Here is a 22,030-nt window from a genome sequence, read left to right as displayed (position 1 = left end):
TAAGGAAGTTAGTAATTTCAATTAGGTAATTATATTAGAAAATGAATATTGCAAAATTGCTAAAATGAGACTTAATGAAAATCAGTCAGGGAGGATCTGAAGAAGTCACTTAACAATGGATATTAGGTTGGACTTGGATTGGAAGAAATTTTTTATGTTTGTTTGTTTTCTATATGTTTTGTTTTTTCTGTGTTATGTTGTATCTGTTAAAAATTTGGAAAATTAATTTTAAAAAAATTGGGGGGAAAAAACTATGGTAATACAATTAGTTACATGACTGCCATTAAATATTACCTACTGCTCCATTCTGCTGCAGGCCAGTAGTCAAATATTGGCAAGTATGGTATAGCCATGGTTTTCAAGTGATGTCCTGGATAAATTATTTGGAATCTTGTCAGTGGTTCATTGAAAATAAACAGCTAAGGAAGAGCTTGCCCATAGCTACTGATTTACCTCTATAACATGAAGCCACAAAGGGAATATTGGGGGTGTGAACCAGTGTGGTGTAGAGTGTGGTTAGATTGTTGGTTCAAATCCCCTCTCAGCCATGAAACTCACAGAGTGACCTTGGGCCAGTCTCAATCTCTCAGCCTAAACTGCCTCACAGGGTTGTTGTGAAGATAAAATAAGGAAGAGAAGAACCATGTATACTTTATTGATCTCCTTAGAGGAAAGGTGGGATATAAATGTGATAAATAAATAAATAGATTCTAGGTTGAACACTCAGTTAAAACTTGGCGAGACAGTGAGACCGAACACTGGTGCTCATGAAAACCACTGTGATATACAACTGAAAGGCAGCTATCACAAATAGTAAATAGCAGTGTATGTTGACTACTAAGCACCATTAAGTATCAACTGTCAGATACCAAATATTGAAATAAACATCACTGGCTGTCAAATACAGGCATCAAATATTCAAAGACTTTAATAGTATGCAGACAATATTTTTTTTGGGGGGGGGATGATTTGTAAGTGGTGTTTAACACTTTAAAATGCAAAGCTATACTTCTCACATGCATAAAGACTAATCAATTCAACTTTTACAACATGGCCTGTATGTTCAACGCTACAATTTCTCTCTATCTAATCTGGTTCCAGTATTGTGCAGATTCAAAAGGATCTCTCCTAGCTGCAAGGATGGACATTAAAATAACAAATGCAGTTCAGTGTGAGCAAGTGTTAATTGAAGCAGAATAAGGCAGAATAAATAAACCCCAACTTCTCATTTACATCGAAAGTGATTCACCAGGAAAAGAATCTTGGTTTTGTGGTGGAGAAATGAAAATGTTGATTCAATATGTGGCTGTTGTGAACAAGATGAATTCAGTGTTGGGAATCATTAGTAAAGGATCTTTACAAATCCAGGTAGTGTATGAGTGTATGGTCCTTTCCTTTGCACAGCTGCTTATAACACATGAACTCATTCCTAGACATGATTTTCCAGATTCTTCTTCCCTCCAAATTTCCATAGGTGGAAAGTGAACTGTTCTCCATGCTTCCTCCCACAAAATCTAGTTTGTCAGTAAATAGCCATAATCACACCTATGGGGAATACTTAATGTCAAAAAGTATTAAAAACATTTTCCAGGACGATTTTTGTTTGATTCAGCATTAATATTGGTTAGATTGCAATTTGTCTTCCGGAGGTGATGCATACAATCCCATTGACACTGAAATGTGGTAAATTAATCACTGGAAAAATATGTCCCACGTTACAATTTAAAGTTTACTCTCAGGTAAATTTAGGGAGGGAAATATTTAGGGAAATATAGATGGTTGCTTAGGCTGGAATTGGACACTGCTGAACATGCAGCTCAATACCTCCTCCATCTCTCCTTTCACCTCTGGCAACATCAGTTATTACAAAATGTGTGATTGATATCATTAGGTAGATAGCACTGGCAGACAATGAAGTTGAACCAGGGGTAGAAGCAAGCTGCGCCATGTTGATTTCATGCTGCATATTCTGTAATAGTAGGTAGATGTTACAGAGCAGGGAGGGTTGCTGTTTTCGGTGGCAGACACAGAAGCTCTGGAATATCTAGGTCACCAGTACATACAAGATACATTGCCATATTTTGTAAACCAATCATCTGAACTTCACATTAGGCAATAAAACCTGAGAAACTATTATTACTTTGACCTATTGAATACCCCACCTGTGGTGTATGATCTGATTAATACTTACTCTAATCTTGCTCTAGAGCAAGGCTGAAGCCTTACACTAGGGATAGTTAACATGGTACCTTTCAGGTATCGTTGGACTCCAACTCCCATCAGCCCCAGCCAGCATGGCCTATGGCAGGGGTTGGCAGCCTAAGGCCCATGGGCCACAAGCAGCCCACTGGGGTCGTTTAACCAGCCCACTAGCCGCCCCCAAACCAAGCTGCCAGCTTGGCGAGTCCCGGCGCACTGTGCTAAACTGGCGCAGCGTGGTGCAGGCACTCGCTTCCGCGGTGCTGGAAACCGCGTCTGTGCATGCACAGAGGCTGGAAATTGCATCTGTGTAGACGCAAATGACAGAAATAACAGGCGCGTGCGCGATCCAGCCCACAGAGGGATCTCCACTGGAGTGAACCGGCCCAGGCGAGGTAAACTTTGCCGACCCCTGGCCTATGGTCAGGCATAATGGGCTTTGTGTTAACAGAGATGTTGCCTTGGCTGAATACAAAAGCACTGCGACAGAACTGAGTGTCTCTGAGGATGGGTGGGTGGTTACTTAAGATTAGGAATGGCAAATACACCAATTTTGGTTTCTCTCCATTTATCATTTTCCCAATCCTAAGCTCACTTCTCCACAGTTGCACATCAGTTTGCAAATCATGGGTGGAATTCAAGGTAGCACTAAGCGCAGGGAATGAGGTCTGCTTGCACAATGGGGCTTTCCACTTCTCCTTTCCCCCATGTGTCCTCTAAAGGTGTTGCGTGGTTCACCAAGACTCCAGAGCAGATTTAGGAGTGTGAGGGCACACACAGGGAGGAGGCAGGGAAGTCCCATTGTGCAAGCGGACCTCAGTCCAAGCACACAACTTAACTGAATCCTGCCCTCAAAAAAAGTCTCATAAAATTCATACAAGTTTTAGTGTGACTTCCCCCTAATATACACATATAGTAATTTTGCCTAATATACCCACTTACACAAAACAATTTTCCTTAGTATAGTGCACTTTCATATGATATTTTCATTAATATATGCTTTTTATACAAGCTTTGTCCTAGCATTTTTGTACACACTACTTACATGGAAAATTGCACTTCAAAATTCAGAGACGTGCGAATTTTGAAGAAAGGCTGTTGTGACTTGTTTTGGAAAGTGTGAATTAGATAAATTTGCTTTTAAATACAAACTGCTTTGAATTTCTCCACCATACCTACTTGACAAAGGGCCTTTTCAGTGGTTATGATCTTAGCATGGAGCTCCCTCTCTTGGTGCAGTCACCTAGAGAGGCTATACGAGACAATATCTGTTACATGTTCCAGGGCCATTTTTTATTGCGGTTTCTACACTAGGCCAGAGGCACAGGGAGTTGCAAGTGGAAGGAAGCAAATCTTTTCTGGATGGTTGAAACAATATGGGAAGTGGCACTGGGGGTTCCAAAAGGAAGGTGGAATCAGCATTTTTTTAAAAAAAAAAATCTCCCCCCTTCCTCCTGTGAACATTGTTTTCCTACCCACCCTGTTCTGCCATCTGGAGGTTTTGTTGGATCAGAATTCTTTCACTTTGAGGCAAGGGCTGTTGCTCAGTGGCAGAACATTTGCTTTCTATGCAGAAGGTCCCAAGTCCAATCTCTGGCATTTCCAGGTCTGGCTGAGAAAGAACTCTGCCTGGAACTCAGGAAAGTTAGTTTGGACAATACTGAGCTAGATGAAGCAATGGTCCAACTTGATATTTGACAGCTAGTTATGTTACATGAAGAAAAGGAGAAATATAACTCATAACCCAAGCTAATGGGTTCAGTTTAGAAACAATGTTTCTCCTCCAGTAATCTGAAGTGGGACAATCCATTCTGTCACTTCAGCACTTTATCCCTTCAGTTTTGTCTCATTCTGCTGCATGCATAGACTCTACCAAAATCTATGTCACATGGTTCTCCAATCACTTTACTACACTGTATATTTTCATGTCATTTCTGTTCTGTTCAGAAACCCAGACTCTTGGTGTGACTTTGACATGCCTACATTTAAATGACCCAGTTCTTTGACTAGCTTTGGGAGTTTCTGTGAGTAAGTTTCAAAATGGCTGTACAGCACCCCAAGACACTAAGTAAGAATAGGGTGTGGTGGCGATACCATTTTCTGAGACTTGCTTCTATACAGATTGAATACATCTTGGCTTTCTGCTACTGCTTTAGATATGGTGATTGGCAGCTCAGCCTACACACAGACCTACACACAAATGATTGTTTTGTTTAAGGAGGTTTTCCAATGATAAAGCACCAATGATTGTGTAGAGAGGCAACCAGCAAAACATTTTCATTTGCCTTAAGGAGTGAATTGATCACACATGATGTTCCACAGCAGGACATGGAAGGGGAGAGAAAGAACAGTCAGTTTCTTATCTTTTAGCTTGTTATTCACAACACTTCTTCCCAACACCATGACATGAAGTTAAGAGTCAAGGGTAGGCCATGAGAAGCAGAAGTAAAAAGGAAGAGTCATCAGCACTTCAGAAAAGTTGCACTAATTCACACACCAAAAAAAACTTAACTCCTTGTCAGACTGTGCCAAGTGGCTCCAAGCTCACAAGAAATATTCAGCTAAAATTCTCTCCATTGATGAAAGCCTGTCACTTTAGCCAATAGGTGATACACTTTTCATTTCCTTGAGGGAAAGGGGATAAGATCTAAAAAGGATCAAGATCAAGAATGGCAGAATGTTTATATTCTGGCCAGTTACCGCTTCCCAGAAGTGCCCTCTACCTGATGTTCTGTGCATCATGCGTAAAATACCCCAATGCGCTGGGAGGATTGTGAAATGCCATGAATGGAATGCAATCCCTTCTTAACCCCTGCAGGCGATCAGTTTACACCCTGAATTATGAGTTTTTGATTACTCTTATCTACGATACAGATGCTGTTAGATGCAATGAAATTAACCCACTCTTGCAAATGAGTTGGTAGCCTCCTGAGGCAGTGAATATTGCACACTGTCTAGATATTGCACTGATTTTTCTCAGAAACACTTATGTTTCATCCAAAGCTGTGGCTGACTTTTATTCACAGGCATGTTCCAAAATTAGAGTGCCCCTAAACATTTTTAAAGAAAAAAAACTGGTTCCTCAACAAGCTAGGAATACACACTTTATTTCTGCTTCAACAGATATTGTCTCCCAGCTGGATCAGAATAATATTGTATATATATAATTTTCCTGCATGGGTTTAGAATTAGTATGGATTTCTTTGGTATCCTATAAATATGATGTAAATGTAAATCTGAAAACAAATTATTTGGGCATCTCTGTCTCATCTCCATAGAATTTTGTGGAAGAATAGCATAGGGATGTATCATCCTAGTCTAGTTCTCACTGTTAGCCATTAGTACCTTGTAAAATATAATGTTACAGGATGTCCCTGGCATGTTTAAAGCCCATAATAATGCTGACTTACATATTTTCCTGAACATCACCCCATCTCTGTCTCCATCAAAAATTGCATCACTCTGAACCAATAAAGTTGCAAATGACTGTTGTGAATTAGAACATGACAGTAGCCAAACCAAAATTAAAGTAGCATGAATGAACACTAATTAGTGGTTTTGCCTTTATTGGAAAGCTATTTTTTGCATGAAATCTAGATAGTAGGGGGCATACTCCTTAAGGCAAACCAGATTTTGGAGTGGTTTGCCACAACTGTAAGGTTGCTCCTGAACCTGAGTTGAGCTGATATACCATATGATTTGAACTTCTGCACATGGTTGCCAATAATCTGTGCTCATCAGATTCACCACCACTGATGATCTCTGAGTTTGGCAGACTAGTTCAACCACATCGAAAAAGTTGTGTGATTTAGTTCTAAGAAATTATATTTTACATGTAATAAGAGGACTATCTCAGATCTGGCTATCTGGTCCACCCCCTACCCTTCAGCACAGAAAGCCCGCTCTTTATAGCTGAAGTGCAACAAATGGCAATTCAGGTTTTCCATGGATAGCTGTTTGCTCCAATTCAGTGGCAAAGAGCAAGTTTTTGCAGGGAAAGCTCTGGAGTGAAAAAAAAAGGAGAACTAGGATAGGGAACTTTGAAGAGGAAAGTTAAGTGTAAATAAGCCCTTACTGACAGTGGCTCTTAGGGGTTTCAGACTGCTAGAATTTGTTACAGCAGGAGCTCTAAAACAAAGTTAAACACTTTTCAGTTTAGCTAGGTACTGAGTACTTATAAAGCTGCAATGCCTTGGCATCCACACCTTTGCAAGGGAGGAAGAAAACCAGAACAGCTTGGCCCCGCCCATGTGACTCCCCTTTGTTCCACCCATGTGGCTTTATTGGCCCTGCCTACATGACCTCCTTGGCCACAGGCCACCCCACCAAGTCCAGAGGCTACCAGCTGCCACCGCAGGTAATGTCTGCAACATGTTGGTTGTGTGAAACCATGGGGGCTGCTTCCCACCATGTGCTTGTTCTTTTCTTTATTATCACAAAGCATTCCAACTAGAAATTTGTGTGGCAGAACACACCCCTCCATGCAGGTGAGTTGCAGTTGATCTATAAAGCACACTGTTGTAGGTGAAACAGCTTATTGTGCAGAGCAGCTGCCCCACCAGTGCTATTTTGTTCATGCCTTCAGAATGCCATCACTTGTTTGAGCCTGTGAGGAATGAAAGAAGTAAACGGAGTGAAATCTGTTGGTGAAAGGAGTGTGCCTCCTTCCAAGCGGGGCAAAAATGCAGTATACGCCAGGGAAGAAAAATAGAAATACAATTAGCTCTCAGCAATCAAAGAAGAAGAAGAAGAAAAATCAATGCTGGTTGCCAATGCACCTTTTAAAAATACAATTTTAGATTGATCAGAAAGCATCGAGAGTTGCTATGGACAAATTATATATAAGGATTTAATAGCCTTACTACTGGCTGCAGTTTGTCTGGAATTAGCCAAGCATTGGTGGTACAAAACTCCATTTTTGATGCAGTGGTAGACCAAGGTCTGGGACACAGCACTGGATGAAAAACTTACAAACTGAGTGTGTAGGGGAGCCAAACATAAAGATTTGTTTACAAATATGTGTTATCCCCTATGTCTCTGTACAACATGGATTTTGAAACCTCCAGAGACACAAAAATCATTTTGGTATTATTTATATCTGAAGTATTTGTCGTTTTAGCCTTATTCCAAATGAACACTGGACATTGTAATATGAGCTAGTGTGCATCTTTTTCCTACGTCAGTTTGAGCTTCCACTGGATATGTTTCACGATACAGCTGGTGTAGACTAAACTTTGAAACTCACTGGAACAGCAGTTTCTGAATATATTTCCATGCCAATGTTCTTCCACAATGGTATAATGTATTGTACATTTCAGCCTAACAGCCCAAATTCTCATATTTTCAGTTTGTTATTCGCAAGCTTGCACAGCAAAAGAAATGAAAATTGCACAGTGAGCCTCACTGGTTGTGCACTTAGCTGGTATTTCAAAACAGTGGTGATAGCTGTCAGTGTAGGAACCTGGAAGATAAGCAGATGTCATCCAGAAAAACCTTTGTTCATATTTATCTGTTTTTCAAACGGGAATAATACTTGGAGAGATCCGATATAGATTAGTTAGAACTTGGAAACCAGGAAGTCTTAAGTGCTATTATTATTGCTGTCATCATCCAAAGGCACTTAGACCAAACCTTAAGACATTCATCTATCACTATTGTTCTCCTGATTCACATTTTCCCCAAACAAAATCAGCCATTCAGGAATCCTGCAAACAGCAGGCTAACTGAAGGGTGTATTGGTAGCTGGGATGAGACTAGCACTGCAATCCTGTCCTTGAGTTATGCCAGCTGGATGAAGATAGGCTTGCTCACTACTAAATCTATTGTACTGGTGGAACAAAAGGTTACAGCTGTATAATAGATTCTGTTTTGTTCCACCAATAATAGGTTATGCCAGAGTAGAGATACTATTGTGCTGGCAATAGTCCTTTTTTAGCTTACCTGAAGATGCTGGGAATTGGAACCTGGGACTTTTTGTATGCAAAGCATGTAGCTGAACTCTGTGCAGAAGCAATTTGTAAAGTCTGAAAAATACTGTCATGCTACTAGACTCACTATTGTTATATTTGAGAGCTCCCAGCTAGGAATATAATTCCTTATTAGCAACATTATTAGCTTGGAGTTGTAGCCAACTAAATTCTGCCCAGACTCTCTGAAACTAAGGGCCCCAAGTTAGTCATTTCTACCAACTTAAATGGGCCTACTAGCATTGAATGCAGCCCACAAACTCCAGCAATGCTGAGCTATTCAGATATTGCCTCTGGGTGGCTCTGTTGCTGTTAATAGAAGTATTTTTATACTGCCCTTCAGATATAGTCCCAGGAAGGTATTTGATTTGAGCATACCTCTTGGATCCAGCATCCTGCAGCCAGGATGCTCTGCTGCTGATGAAAAATGAGCTGACCGATTGGTAAATGTCTCATTTTGACAAAATCCAGGGTGTGGCTCCCAGCCAGTCCCGTCCTGATGAAAGTTATGTTGAAGGAATCATTAGAATTCAAACCATCCCTCATCAGACTGGTTTTCGTGGCTAATGATGGCTGTTCTGAAGGTTATGTCACAAGGAAGGCGGAGAAACCTGTCTCCTATATGTACATATGCAATCAGAGCTTCATCTGTGTGGCTTCTTGTGAGCAATGAGCTAAGAGAATCAAAACACGTTTACCACCATTATCCTTACCATGAAGGTAGCAGGGGTCTTTGTGGCCCTGGCACTTTTCAGCCACTTTGAAGGTAAGCTACATTTGTCATAACCAATGTCTGTGGTGGGGGATGTCATCTTTGCCTAAGGAGCGGGCACCATGTAGTCCTTTAAAAATTATTATAACTAAGTCATTACCTAACAAGAGAACTAGCTTATTTGAAGAGAAAACTGAGGAAAGCCAAGGACTAGGAAATACCAAGCACTTTTATTTCATTTATGATAATATCAATGTTTAAAATATGATTTATGGAACTGGTGGTGGGCATACCTTTGTTGTTGTCAAATACCTTGAAGGTTTGCAAGTGAAGAAGGTAGAGAGCTTCCTTGTTTTGGCAAAAGCAATATCTATTTTCATCTATTTTGCCTTTTGGGTGGACAAGTCAAATGGACTGTCTGATGAAATGACATTCTTCTGTCAAAACGTGGTTGAGTGTTTGTATCCATGCATAGGGCAGACTTAGAATTCTTCAACTCGTTCAACAGAGTTGACATTAAACAGGAATGAAGATAAAGATAGGGTGATTCTGCAGAGAGAGAGAGAGCGCAAATATGGACCAACCAATCAGGGCTCAGTATGGCTGTTATTGTATGTATATATAAATAGAATTCTGTATTCATTGTCATAAAATCTAGAGAATCCTGCCATCTGCAAGTAGTTGAACTTAATGTGTCTGGAATTTTTTTCTTGCTCTTTTGAGTTGTTTATCCCAATGTCTATCAGTGCCTCTTGGGCAAGTTATTATCAGCTGGTTGATTTGCCAGAGCAATTGCAGAAGCAGTGGCTATAAGTGGCAGGATGTAACAATGGACAGCACTGGACAAGACAAGTAGACTGATAGTGATCCAGTCTGAAGGACCTGTCACCTCCAGTGACATGCAGATTGGACATTCTGTGCTAGTATTCAGTACAGCCTGATTTGCTTTCAGTTCTCATTGGCATCAGGGGGTGTCTGCTGTTTGTGGCCTGTGGAGTCTCCTTATCTAGCAGACTTGCTGTGTGGGGGAGGCAGCAAATTTTTCTGTGCAACCATTGCATCTTAACCACTACAGCTTCCCAGGTGGTCCCAAAATTGTGGTAAGTGGCAAGATGTGCCCATCACAAAGTGACTTCAGAAGGAAGATGTCTTGACATTATTAACTGGACAATCATAGGTCACCTCTGCTCCATGGACCAAAGTGGAAACAAGCAGTGGCACCAAAGATTGCTTACTGAGGTGGGGTGTAAAAGAGAGGTGGTAATCTTCAGATCTGTGGTTTAGTTAGGGCAGGGATGAGGAACCTCTAGCCCTCCAGATGTGGGTAGACTTCAACTCCCACCATTTCTTATAATTAGCCACACTGGCAGGAAGGCCACAAGTTCTCCACCCCCGAGTTAGGGTATTTCGTATAGAGAGCTCCCTGCTTTATATTGACTTGTTGCTGTTGGCATCTGTCTGTCTTGAGAGACAATGGAGTGCACCTTTGGGGCTGAAGTCAAACTGCTTCATTAGCAGCACCAAAGTGAATGTACAGGGTGCAAACCTGGGCAGTGTGTATAGAGGTCCTGGGCTGCCCAGAGGACAAGTCCCCCCTCTTGGCCTCGCTGATGTGGTTCAAAGGAAAGCAGAGTAATATGTTTGGCACCAGCTGCAGGAATTGTCAGAAGGAGGCATACAAGGCCCCATCAAACTGTCTTATGGACTCTACTTTGGATTTGTGTAGGGTTTATGCCTTAGCCTTTTCTTCTTCTGAAGATATCCCACAAGGCAGCATAGGTTTAGGATCAGAGTTTTCTTCTCCTAGATAGGCTACTTTCCCAGGTTGACAAACCCCACCTGCCCCTCACTTCCCTCTACATCATATGCAGAAACCGCCTTCTTGACCATTGGACCCACTACTGGTCTTGTCCACTCAATCCACTGGAGTCTGTCTTTTCATGTAGAGGAGTCTCTAATTCACTGAGGGTTTGAGACTCAGCAGCCACCCTCACCTGGTTTAGCCAGCCAGTCAAAGCCGTTCCTGGGGCGTGGTTCTGTCGCTTGCTGACAGCTTCTAGGAACCACAGTGGAGAGCTAAGTGCAGGGTGGGGACCAAAAGTGGACTAACTACCCCAAAAGGAGCATGTCCCCCACCAGATGCAATATCCCTCCCCAAACACCCCATATATTGATTAGGCTGCTTTATATGAAATACTAGAATCAAACAGTATAAGTTCCATTAAAAAGAAATGTAAAAGAGGAGACAGGAAGAAAAAGAAACAAAAAAAGAGGCTGTACGACATGCTGTTCTAAATATCTAAATCAGTTTAGTTAAGGACAGTATTCTAGGCTTGGATTTGGGTTGTAAGATGTTTCTGACAAATGTTACATTAACTAATCCTTGTTAAGAACTTCCTATAGCTCAGTCCCAACATTTGGGGAACCGCACAGAAATATCTGGGTGGTATGAATCAAGGAATTTGCAGTTAGTAGTAGTATTATATAATTAGTTTAGTGGGCAACCATCCCAATGCACAATCTCATTAAATAAAAGTGCTTACATTTAACACAGCTCCCATTGAAAGACATGCTCAGGACTGTGCACCATCATCATCACTTGCAGAGAGAGGAGAGACCTATATGATCATGATGTGCACAAAGCGTCACTACAGGCCTGACAAGTAACTCAGGAAAGCATGGGCCTCAAAATTATAGAAAGCAGGACTGCAAGCCCAAACCATATTTATTGAGAAATAAGTCCCTCTGATTTCAGTAAGGTTTATTTCTAATGCTTAGGATTACGGGGTAATTCAGTGTAAATAATTTTCACATCAACCCAGCAAGTGTGTTCTGTGCAAGCAGCTGATGTGATAATTTTCACATCAACCCAGCAAGTGTATTCTGTGCAAGCAGTTTGCATTATGAGGCTCATCTGACCCCCTTTGAAGTCCACTGGTACATCTGGTGGGGATGGCTATCCAGATCTTTATCAAGGACCACTAACCATATGCAAGAAAGGAGAAAGCTATAGGGATCAGGGAAAATCAGATTAACTGAAACCATCTCCTTTTTAAAAAGTAATTTGTATTAAAGATTTTCTTGATTTACAAAAGTACATGCATTTGAAATGCTGAAACAAAGGATATCACCAAACCATTAATTCTAGCATACAGCATCTCCATGATTGGTATTATTAATTGTATTGTAATTTGGTATTGTTAAAATGAGGCTATTATTGGATTGCTGTAACTGAAAACTAATAAAAATTACTATCAAAAGTATGTGCATTGTCTCTTTTTCAGGTTGTAAAGTCTTTTCCATAGATCAGTTACAGTTGTTAAGAGATGTTAGTGTTGAGTACAGTATATGGTAGGGGAAAGAGAGTGGGGGAGAGGAGGGGTGGGGTGGTGAAATTTATATTCTGTTTTTATAGTGTACGTGTGGGGTTTTGTGTCAGCGTCAACTGGATACAGTAGGTTCTCTTTCTATTCGCTTGTTACATTTCCTTTGTAGTGAGAGGGATTGGGGGGCAGGGTGTAGTTGGTTGTCTGTGGTTGTCTGTAGTGGGGTTTGTTTGCATTTAATAATAATAATAATAATAATAATAATAATAATAATAATAATAATTTATTTGTACCCCACCCATCTGGTTGGGTTTCCCCAGCCACTCTGGGCGGCTTACAACAAAGATAAAAGATACACTGAAATGTCACATATTAAAAACTTCCCTGAACAGGGCTGCCTTCAGATGTCTTCTGAATGTCAGGTAGATGTTTATCGCTTTGACATCTGATGGGAGGGCATTCCACAGGGCGGGCGCCACTACCGAGAAGGCCCTCTGCCTGGTTCCCTGTAACTTGGCCTCGCAGTGAGGGAACCGCCAGAAGGCCCTCGGAGCTGGACCTCAGTGTCCGGGCAGAACGATGGGGGAGGAGACGCTCCTTCAGATATACTGGACCGAGGCCGTTTAGGGCTTTAAAGGTCAGCACCAACACTTTGAATTGTGCTCGGAAACGTACTGGGAGCCAATGTAGGTCTTTCAAGACCGGTGTTATATGGTCTCGGCGGCCGCTCCCAGTCACCCATCATTTGTGAGGGGGGTAGGGTTTGTTGGGTCACGTAACTGTAACCACCTCTTTGACTGAGTCATCGTCTTTTTAAAACTTGAATTTGTACAATGACAATGCAAGAATTGACAATCAGTGTATTTTTGTTGCAGGTGTTGCCAGTCAAATGAGATACCAGGTTAGTTCAGACTTTTCTCTTATTTTTCCTAAATCAGGCTGTGTACACACCATACATTTAAAACACCCCACCAAGAATTCTGGGAACTGTAGTTTGTTAAAGGTGCTGAGAATTTACTTGCATTTGGAAATGAATTTTCACGTGTTATCTGTGAAATGAATAACATTGCTGGAGTTTAACTGTTGCAGTTCAGCCAACATCTCTGTTGCCCAATATTTCCAAAAGGCTTGCAACCTAGGACAGGATTCTGCCCCCCACCCCCAAAAAGAAGGCAAAAATGCACCTGGAAACTACATAATAGCCTGGTTGATACTGCCTCCTGGCAACCCATCTTCCCCATTGCCCAGTCATTGTGATAATGCTTTCTAATTAATGGAGATCCTTCTGGCTAGATTGCATTAAGAAATCCTGGTGGATTCTTAGTGCTACTCCCCAGTCTCTGCCCAATATTAGTAGGTTGGAGGGGGAATCAATGCTCTATGGGGCCTCCCTGCTCTAACCAACATGGAATAGTGGTAGAAATATCCAACATGGTGGCACATGTTTTTTAAGGAGTATATGGCTTAGTAGAAGGGCATATGCTTTGCGTGAAGAAGGTCCCAGGTTCCTTCCTGGCATATTCAGGTATAGTTGAGAAAGACTGAAACCCTGGAGAGCTGTTGCCAGTCATTGTAAACAACGAGCAGCAGTAGACAGTGTGGTGGGGCTATGCCATCCACTTGATCTCTATTCAGCTGAGTTGCAGCAGCAAACTGGGATGGAGAAGGGAAGAATGTGGTGGTGGTGAAGTCAGTGTGGTGTAAATGCATTGACATAGCACCAGATTGCTTCTGTTTGTGTGTTTGCAGTGCACCAGTCCCACCACTGCCATACCCCACTCCACCACAACCTTGACTGCTGGTGAAGAATAACCAATGTGATGCCCTCCATGTGTCATTGGACTACATCTCCAATTATCTTTGACAATTGGCCATGTGGGCTGGGGATGAAGGGAGCTGGAGTCTAACCACATTTGGAGGGTATCACTTTGGCTAGTTCTGGTGTAAACAGTACTGAGCTATGTGGATCAATGGTCCAGCATGGTCTAAGGTAGCTTCCAGTGTTACACTAGCATTAAACACAAGGCTTAGAGAATCCCTGCCTCAGCTACCTATGACCATCATATTGAAATGCCCAGGTAACCGAGGGCTCCATCTATCTGCACGTTCACCTTCACCCATTTTAATGAGGTTGCAGTGCTGAACCTCTTGGTGGATTGTGTCCAGAGTTTGACTATCACCTGAGCTCCATTTTTGTTACCACTCCCCTCCAGAAATTTGAGTGGGATTTTGCATTCAAATGAAATAAACATTGAAACTCAGTGACAGAGCAAGCGAAAGCAAAAACTAGAAGAGGGTTACTTTCCCCACCTTCATATTACTCACTTCCATTCCATATAAACCTACAGAACTGAAGCAATTTAAGGATTGCAGAAGCAGGAAAAGGCAAGCAAGCCTCATTAAGCGTTCCTTTATCCCTTTAGGAGGGCATGTGCCGTGAATTCCAACCATTTTTAGAGGATGGGAATTTATACTGCAACAGAGATATAGACCCTGTTTTCGGTCCTGATGGCAGGAGACATATGAACAAGTGTGTCATGTGCCGTGAAGTCTTGTGAGTATTAGAAACAACCACTTGTTTCAGAGGTGCTAATGCCATGATGAGAGCTGTTATACTGGTTGTTTTCCCTATGTCTTCTCCTCCTACAGACAATTTCCTAGTTCCATCTCTATGGCAGAAACCCCTTGGCTGAGGCAAACACTGCAGCTTATAACCCCCAGAACAGAGAGGTCAGTTTCGTGCCCTGCTGTTCCCCCAGACCATCAAGATCAACACCAAAAGTGGATCCAAAAATCAAGGCCATCAAGGCAGCGGGGAAGATCTAGCACACATTAGAAAGCACACAGGGCTTTAGTTTCAATGCATGCAAGATTCCTTCCATGAAGGAGAAGCTATTTGGATTTAGTGAGCAGGAGTCTGCATCAATATTAAGATGAGACATGTGCTCATTCCCTAAGATTCATTTCAGATTTGGAAGGTGCTCAGGGATGAGTGGTTTAATCAGTCTCCATGAATATGATTCTCAGCAATACAAATGGGCTCTGAAATATCCTTTTCATACCAGTGGTTTGTGTAAATGGCCATCTAGGCAATATTTCATAGAAGGTTGGTAACATTTCAGTACCATCAAGTTGTATTCAATTTTGCCCATGTACACATAGAACAGACTTCCTCTTTGTGCAATGGGACTTTCTTGCCTCCTGTGCACCTACAAAATCTGCTTGGGAGGACTGAGAAATACTCTGGGGCAAAATTTGGAAGTGTATGGGGGAACTGCAGAGAGAAGGAGAGGAAAATGAAGTCCTGGTACATGAGAGGAAATCCACTGGTGCAACAATGGTTTCTGTCCATTGAAATGAGTAGGATACATTAGTTACATGAGCAAGACTGATTGATTTTAATGGGATTTCTATGAATTGGGGCTATAAATGATTGAAGGCACTTGTTATCAGATCCTATTTAAATACATCATGGAAGACTCAATAGAGAAAAGTCCTTAGATTAGAGATTCTAAGCAAATAACATTCCTTACCTACTTTACGCCTTGATTTCTTCTGTTCTCTTTTATGTGAGCAGTTCTCTTGCATTCCAAGAACCTCTTGTGTGAAAAAAGATTGCGGGGTTTGTATTGAACTTTATATCACCCTACACTAAAGTGTTGCACCATTTACATTTTCCATTCATAATTTCTTCTCTGTTTTTGTTTATTATCTTCATTAATAGGAGAAGGAGAGCAATTGCTGGTTGGCCCAAAAATCCTTCTTCAGCAAAGGTGAGGAGAAATTTTAAAGCTATCCAATGGCATCTAATAGCGTTGATTCCATTAGTGTTACAAGGAGGAAAACAATTTTAGATTATTTCAGGAGTTTGAAGGAGATGGAGAATAACTGAAAATTACTCCTCTTCTTATTTGGCTTTACCATCACCTGAGCAACGTTGTTGGCTACAACCTGCAATTCTTGCTAACAGTGCTATCCTGTGCAAACTTCCCCGGGAGTAAGTCCCATTGAGGCTAATGGATTGTATTTTCATGCTCAAGCACAGCGAGCCCGCCACCTGGTGCCTCACAACATGTATAAAGATAGGTAGCCGTGTTGGTCTGCCATAGTCAAAACAAAAAAAAATTCCTTCCAGTAGCACCTTAAAGACCAACTAAGTTAGTTCTTGGTGTGTATCTGAAGAAGTGTGCATGCACACGAAAGCTCATACCAAGAACTAACTTAGTTGGTCTTTAAGGTGCTACTGGAAGGAATTTTTTTTTTGTTTTAACATGTATAAAGATACACAGACCTACATTCATGGATCCAAAAAGGAAAAAAAGGCCACAACTTTATTGATTAAAGATGTAGGAGATTTGTCTCAGGCTCTGGGTGATTTCCCACTTGGTCAGCCTATCTGCTTCCTGCTTCCTAGGGCATCCATTCCAGGAAAAGATTGCCCTATGGTTTCCATCAAATAGAAGCAGCCCATGGAAATTGCCTTGGGGAGTGCTATGGTCCTCAGCCCCCCATCTGGATTTATGGGTAGAAACACCTCTCCTAGGATTCCTTTAATGGGATACCCCAATTCCTGGAAGGGGAAGTTAAAGCAATACACTCCCCTTATGAGTAATAACTATGAATCTGACCTAATGCTTTAACCACTAAAGTTGTGATGATTGCTGTGAGGCAAAAACCGCAAGACCAGCCCATTTGTCTGGATATAAAATTTCTTCCTGCCCCAAATACAGCAACCAAAAAATTACATAGCAAAGTCATTAACAAGGGTGGGAGACCAAAAGGGTGACTGTAGTGCCAAGGGAGAAGGCGGGCCCCTTTTTATCCTGAAGAAGAGGACCCAAGTGGAAACCAGCACAAAGTTTCCACCTGACTCTGCTCCCCCCTGGTGCCACCTCCTAAAGTCCATCCACAATTGGCCAGTTATTGTGAGTGGGTAAATTTGGATTTCCCCATGGCAGAAAGGTGAGAGGAATTTCTGAGTAGACATGTGCAGGATTGCATGTGAGGCATGAAAAATGGTATACCTGAAATATGATGATATTATGTGTTTAAGCCCTGAATTTGACCCAGTGGCTTAGCAACTGGTTTTTGCTTTTGTGCTGGAAGATATCAGACTTCATTGTCACTTGGATTGTAGCCCAGTCTAATTTTACTAAATGAGATTAGAGTTACAATGCTGATACTATATGTAATTATAGTGAACACACTTCTGGAACAGAAATTGCACAAGTGGAGACCTGCTACATTTCATGGAAATTTGGGATGGTGTCCTCCTCCACAGCACATTGCTGGTTCACTAGAAATATGGTTCAGGAAGAGTTGATTTTCATCATACACCCTCTGGCTTCTTCTTATATGTACAAATATGCTTCATTACACCAACAGTAGCAGTTTCCATTCTCCTTTTGTTTTATCCTCACAACAACCTGGTAGATTGACCTAAGAGATTGTGATGGCTCAAAGTCATCCAGTAAAGTTAACCACTCACCAGGAATTTCAACCCAAGCATCCCTGGTCCTAGCTTAACCAAAGGGTGAGGAACCTAGGCATGGGGCCCTCCAGAAGTTGCTGGACTACAACTCCCACAATCATTTAGCCATGATGTCTAGGACTGGTGGGAAATTGAGTCCAGCAATATCTAGAAGGCCACAGGCTCACCAGCCCTGCTCTAACCATTGTACCACTCTGATTCTCCAAACCTGTTCCTGCCTGTATTTATAGCAATCCTAGTTTCCGGTTTGGCTCCAGACTTGGAGGGCAGATAGAACAGTGCCCCCCCCCCCAAAAACCACGTTATCAGGTATAGCCTAAAAGAAGTAAGGCTCATTACTTATCTAAGGAAGGTCTTCATGAGACCATTAAGTCCAGGGTCTAAAATTATCCAAGTTCACCCACTGTAGGGTCTCATTGAAAACCACAATTGAACCGTTACAAGTACTATGTGTTTTGGTTTCTGACAGGCCCAAGTTAGTGTGCCATGATGAGTTTGTATCTTTTCCTTCTTGTGTTTCCGAGACTGAAATAGTAAACTCTCCAGGGCGGGTCCTGGGCTGCCTTCCCTGTTTGGAACATTCCAAGCACGTTGTTGGCACTCAATTACTGCTTAATGGGGTAATAACACCCAAGAGCGCTCTAGCTAGGGCAAGGTGTGGGACCAGGCATAAGCAAGCCTTAATTGCACCTTGTTTATCTTGGCCAATCCATTTCTTGCACACCTCTTTCTCTAGGCAGCAAATCTTGTCATTGACAGGCTTTTCTTTCCCAAATGACATCTTTGTTTCTTGGTCAAATTGCTTGGCTTAATTCGTCATCATAATGCTTGCTTCTGTGTGACTTACACTTGTGCAGGTTAGACTTCATAAGGTTGTGTCTAGCATTCCAGCTGAGAGGGGAGTGTTCAGAGGGAGAAGCTGCTAAGAGAAAGGGTGGGAGAAGGGTAAAGCACAAACTCTGCTGCTTTTCCCATTAAGTTTGTTCCCACCCAGGAGCAGAGGAAAAGACAAACACAAGCTGGCAACATGGCAAGCAGTTCTGTTGTTAGTGTGTCTATGTTTTTGAAATCTAATGTGTCTAATGTATTTTTAAAAATCTTGCTTAATATGCAAAGTCCAAAATAGACGTTACACATCTACAAAGAAAACAGAATCTCAAGTGCTAGACATAATGTATAGGCTATTAAGCACATTATTTACATGGGAAAGAATTCTGGGTGGACAATTCCCCACTGAAACCAATGCTACCATTTGGTTGGTTTTGTGGCACCTTTAAAGACTAACACGTTTATGACAAACACAAGCTTTCATGGACTGTAGTCCACTTCATCAGATGCATCTTATAAAAGAAACATCTGATAAAGTAGAATGTAGTCTGCAAAAGCTCATAACATCATAAATTTGTTAGTCTTTGAGGTGTTACAAAACTGCTGTATTTGCTGCAACAGATGAACACAGCTACACCTCTGGAAACTTTCAGGTTTGTGCTCATTCTCTTAATTACTTCCAATGAAGATTACTTCCAGGGTGCTTCATTCCTCATAAAAGACTTATTCCATTGGGTTTGGTTCAGACAAAAGTGATTGAACATTCTGCTGATCACATGATTTTCTAAGGGACCTTAAACGCTGGATATGGGCATCCTGTTGATGACTCATGATGAACTTTATCTTCAGTGAGACTTCAAGGAGGAAAACTGATTTTCTTTTTCCACTGTAGGATGATGACTGCAGTGAATATTGGCCTTATTTCAGAGATGGGTCATTTTCCTGCACCAGAGAGAATAATCCAGTTCGTGATGCTTCTGGCAAGCAGCATAGCAATAAATGCATAATGTGTCTACAGAAGTTGTGAGTATGCCATAATATATTTGCTTTTTAATTAAATTGGGCCTCTCTGTCTGCAACAAAGTAAAACTTTATCCATTGTTTCTTGCAGCAAAAATGGAGGTACAATGAATTCTATTGGAAAGGACCAACCACAAAATGGAAAAAATGAGGTGAAATAAAGCTTTATCCAAATTTTTATTTGACCATGTAAATTCTGCATTTCCATGGTGGCCAAGAATGAGAAGAATCAGTTTTACTCCAAACAGGTTCCAACTCTGTTCATCCAAAGTTTTGTTGCATCCTGAACGTACATGCACAGTTTAGCCTCTTGTTCCATATGCAAAAAGTCATGTGTGTGGTAGAGTACCACATTATGCACAGAATTAGGAAGTCCACCCTCATGTTCCACAGGTACCTCTTTATGCAGCACATTGTTAATTATGGAGCTCACTGCCACAGAAGGCAACAATGGCCACCGACTTGGATGGCTTTAAAAGAGGATTAGACAAATACAAGGAGGAAGAGGCTTTCAATGGCAACTAGCCATGATGGCTATGCTGTGATTCCATGATCAGAGGCAGTAATGCTCCTGAACACTTGTTGCTGGAAATCACTGGATGGGAGAGTGTTCCTGTGCTTGGGTCCTACTTGTGGGTTTCCCACAGGCAACTGATTGGCCACTGTGAGAACAGGATGCTGGAGTAGAGGGGCCATTGGCCTGATCCAGCATGTTATTGTTATGTTCTCACTGTATATTGACCTGCATTATCTCTGCCCAAATCATAAAAAATACATTTGTCTGTAATGTCATTTTTAAAAATTGTGTTCAGCATTTCAGTCATTGGATTAGCTTTTAATGATTTCATTAAAAGCTAGAAAGCGGTAGACTTCAAGGTTATAGCCAAATTCATATCTGCATTAATTGATAATGTTCATCCCTGGATAACAGTTTTAGACCATAAAGAGGTTATCTTAATATGCATAATGTTTAAAATACTATTTCACATTTGAGGGCAATGTCCATTTTAGAGATTATTTTTATCTGTAAGCTGTCTTGAGTCAGGTATAAATAATGACGATCATGATGAAGTTTTATATTCACTATAATGGAATGTGAATTATGCCCATCCTGTAATTAAGCATGGTGGGGAAAGTGAGAGAGAGAGAACTTTTCAGATCAGCTGCGTCCAGATCAATTGCATACTTAGAATGTACATTTCAATGACTCATAAAGAAGAAATAGTTCAAGGAGACTTTAATGAAAGGTCCTCTACCCATCTAACTGAATAAGCAAACAAAATAGTAAAGAACCTTCCAGATAAAAGTTGGTTATTGCAGAAACTTTTTTTTTTTTAAAAAAAAACCCCTTATACTTACCTTCCTTTTAACCTGAAAGGTTTGCGACTCATGCCTTGTTTTGAGTTGGCAAAGTCAGTTCATCGTCATAGATTTATTTATTTATGTTTCATTCACTCACTTTACCCTTGATCCATCATGTGGACCCAGCTAGGAGAGTATACGGGTTGTTGGTGCACATGTTCACATCATTCTTTTGCCTTCATTAAAGCTAAAGAGAATCTATATGAAAAGTTTCTCGCTGGTGAGATGTCTAAGCAACACCAGTTCATGAAATAGTATTGAGGAATTAAGGGCAGGCCCTTTCTTGCCAGCTTTCCAGCCACCTTTGTTGGCTTTATTCACTATTGATTGAAAGCATGTTGCAACTTTTTAGAAGTTTTCATCATGCTCCACAGCAATTGGTACAGGGACCTGAGTATTCTCTGAATTGTTCTGGTGCAGTTGTCTGCCTGTGATCTGGTAAGGTGTTGACAGTATTTTAAGCACATTGTTGGGAAAAGTGGGGGAGATCGCTTTTATCATCCAGATCAATTGCATGCTTTGAATATCCCTGCTAAAGAATGATAATTAGGCCGGCCGTAGAGGGCAACACCCAGCAAATGTTTCTAAGACAGAGGCACTCAGGATTCCTCTGACTAACACCTCCGTCAGACACAAGGTAGTAGGTGACATGGTTCACCCTGTCACACCCTGACACCATCTGTGTCTGTGTGATGCGTTTGCTGTGAATGAAGATCCTCCAGAGTTTCCAAAAATCAGACCAGCAAAGCAAACCATGTTCTTTCTCTGCAGAGGAATGATGGATGCGATGAATATCGATCAGAGATGGGACCCAACGGAGAACTTACTTGCACCCGTGAGAATGCTCCAGTGCGGGACGCAACTGGCTACACATACAACAACAAGTGTATCATGTGCTCAGAGAAATTGTGAGTGCTCTAACTCAAAGATGAAATGATGTGCTGTCGTGAATAGCAAACTTTGGCATGTACTCTCCAAAGTTTATGGGCAGTCATTGAACACAAGAAGAAATGCCTTGTGTTTAATGTATATCGTTTATGTAATGTTAGCTACTTAGGCCAGGGTTTTATCCCCAGGGCCACATTCCCCAGCGCACAGCCTTCTGGGGGCCACATGCCAGCGGTGG

At 41.5% G+C, this 22,030-nt stretch overlaps 1 protein-coding gene across 1 annotated transcript in view; it reads left to right on the top strand.

Moving 5' to 3' along the window:
• Nucleotides 1–8,788: 8,788 nt before the first annotated feature.
• Nucleotides 8,789–22,030, top strand: part of LOC309364203 (serine protease inhibitor Kazal-type 5-like) — a 28,679-nt gene continuing 15,437 nt past the window's right edge. The window contains exons 1-7 of the mRNA XM_081901072.1: nt 8,789–8,931; nt 13,079–13,104; nt 14,627–14,757; nt 15,928–15,976; nt 19,415–19,545; nt 19,634–19,694; nt 21,676–21,812. Coding sequence (XP_081757198.1) covers nt 8,880–8,931; nt 13,079–13,104; nt 14,627–14,757; nt 15,928–15,976; nt 19,415–19,545; nt 19,634–19,694; nt 21,676–21,812 — 587 coding nt within the window. The 5' untranslated portion in view covers nt 8,789–8,879. The remainder of the gene's footprint in view (nt 8,932–13,078; nt 13,105–14,626; nt 14,758–15,927; nt 15,977–19,414; nt 19,546–19,633; nt 19,695–21,675; nt 21,813–22,030) is intronic.

Source organism: Podarcis melisellensis (assembly GCF_964234715.1).
Source record: "Podarcis melisellensis genome assembly, chromosome: 2".
Taxonomy (NCBI): Eukaryota; Metazoa; Chordata; class Lepidosauria; order Squamata; family Lacertidae; genus Podarcis; species Podarcis melisellensis.
This window is presented reverse-complemented; position numbering and strand designations above follow the sequence as displayed.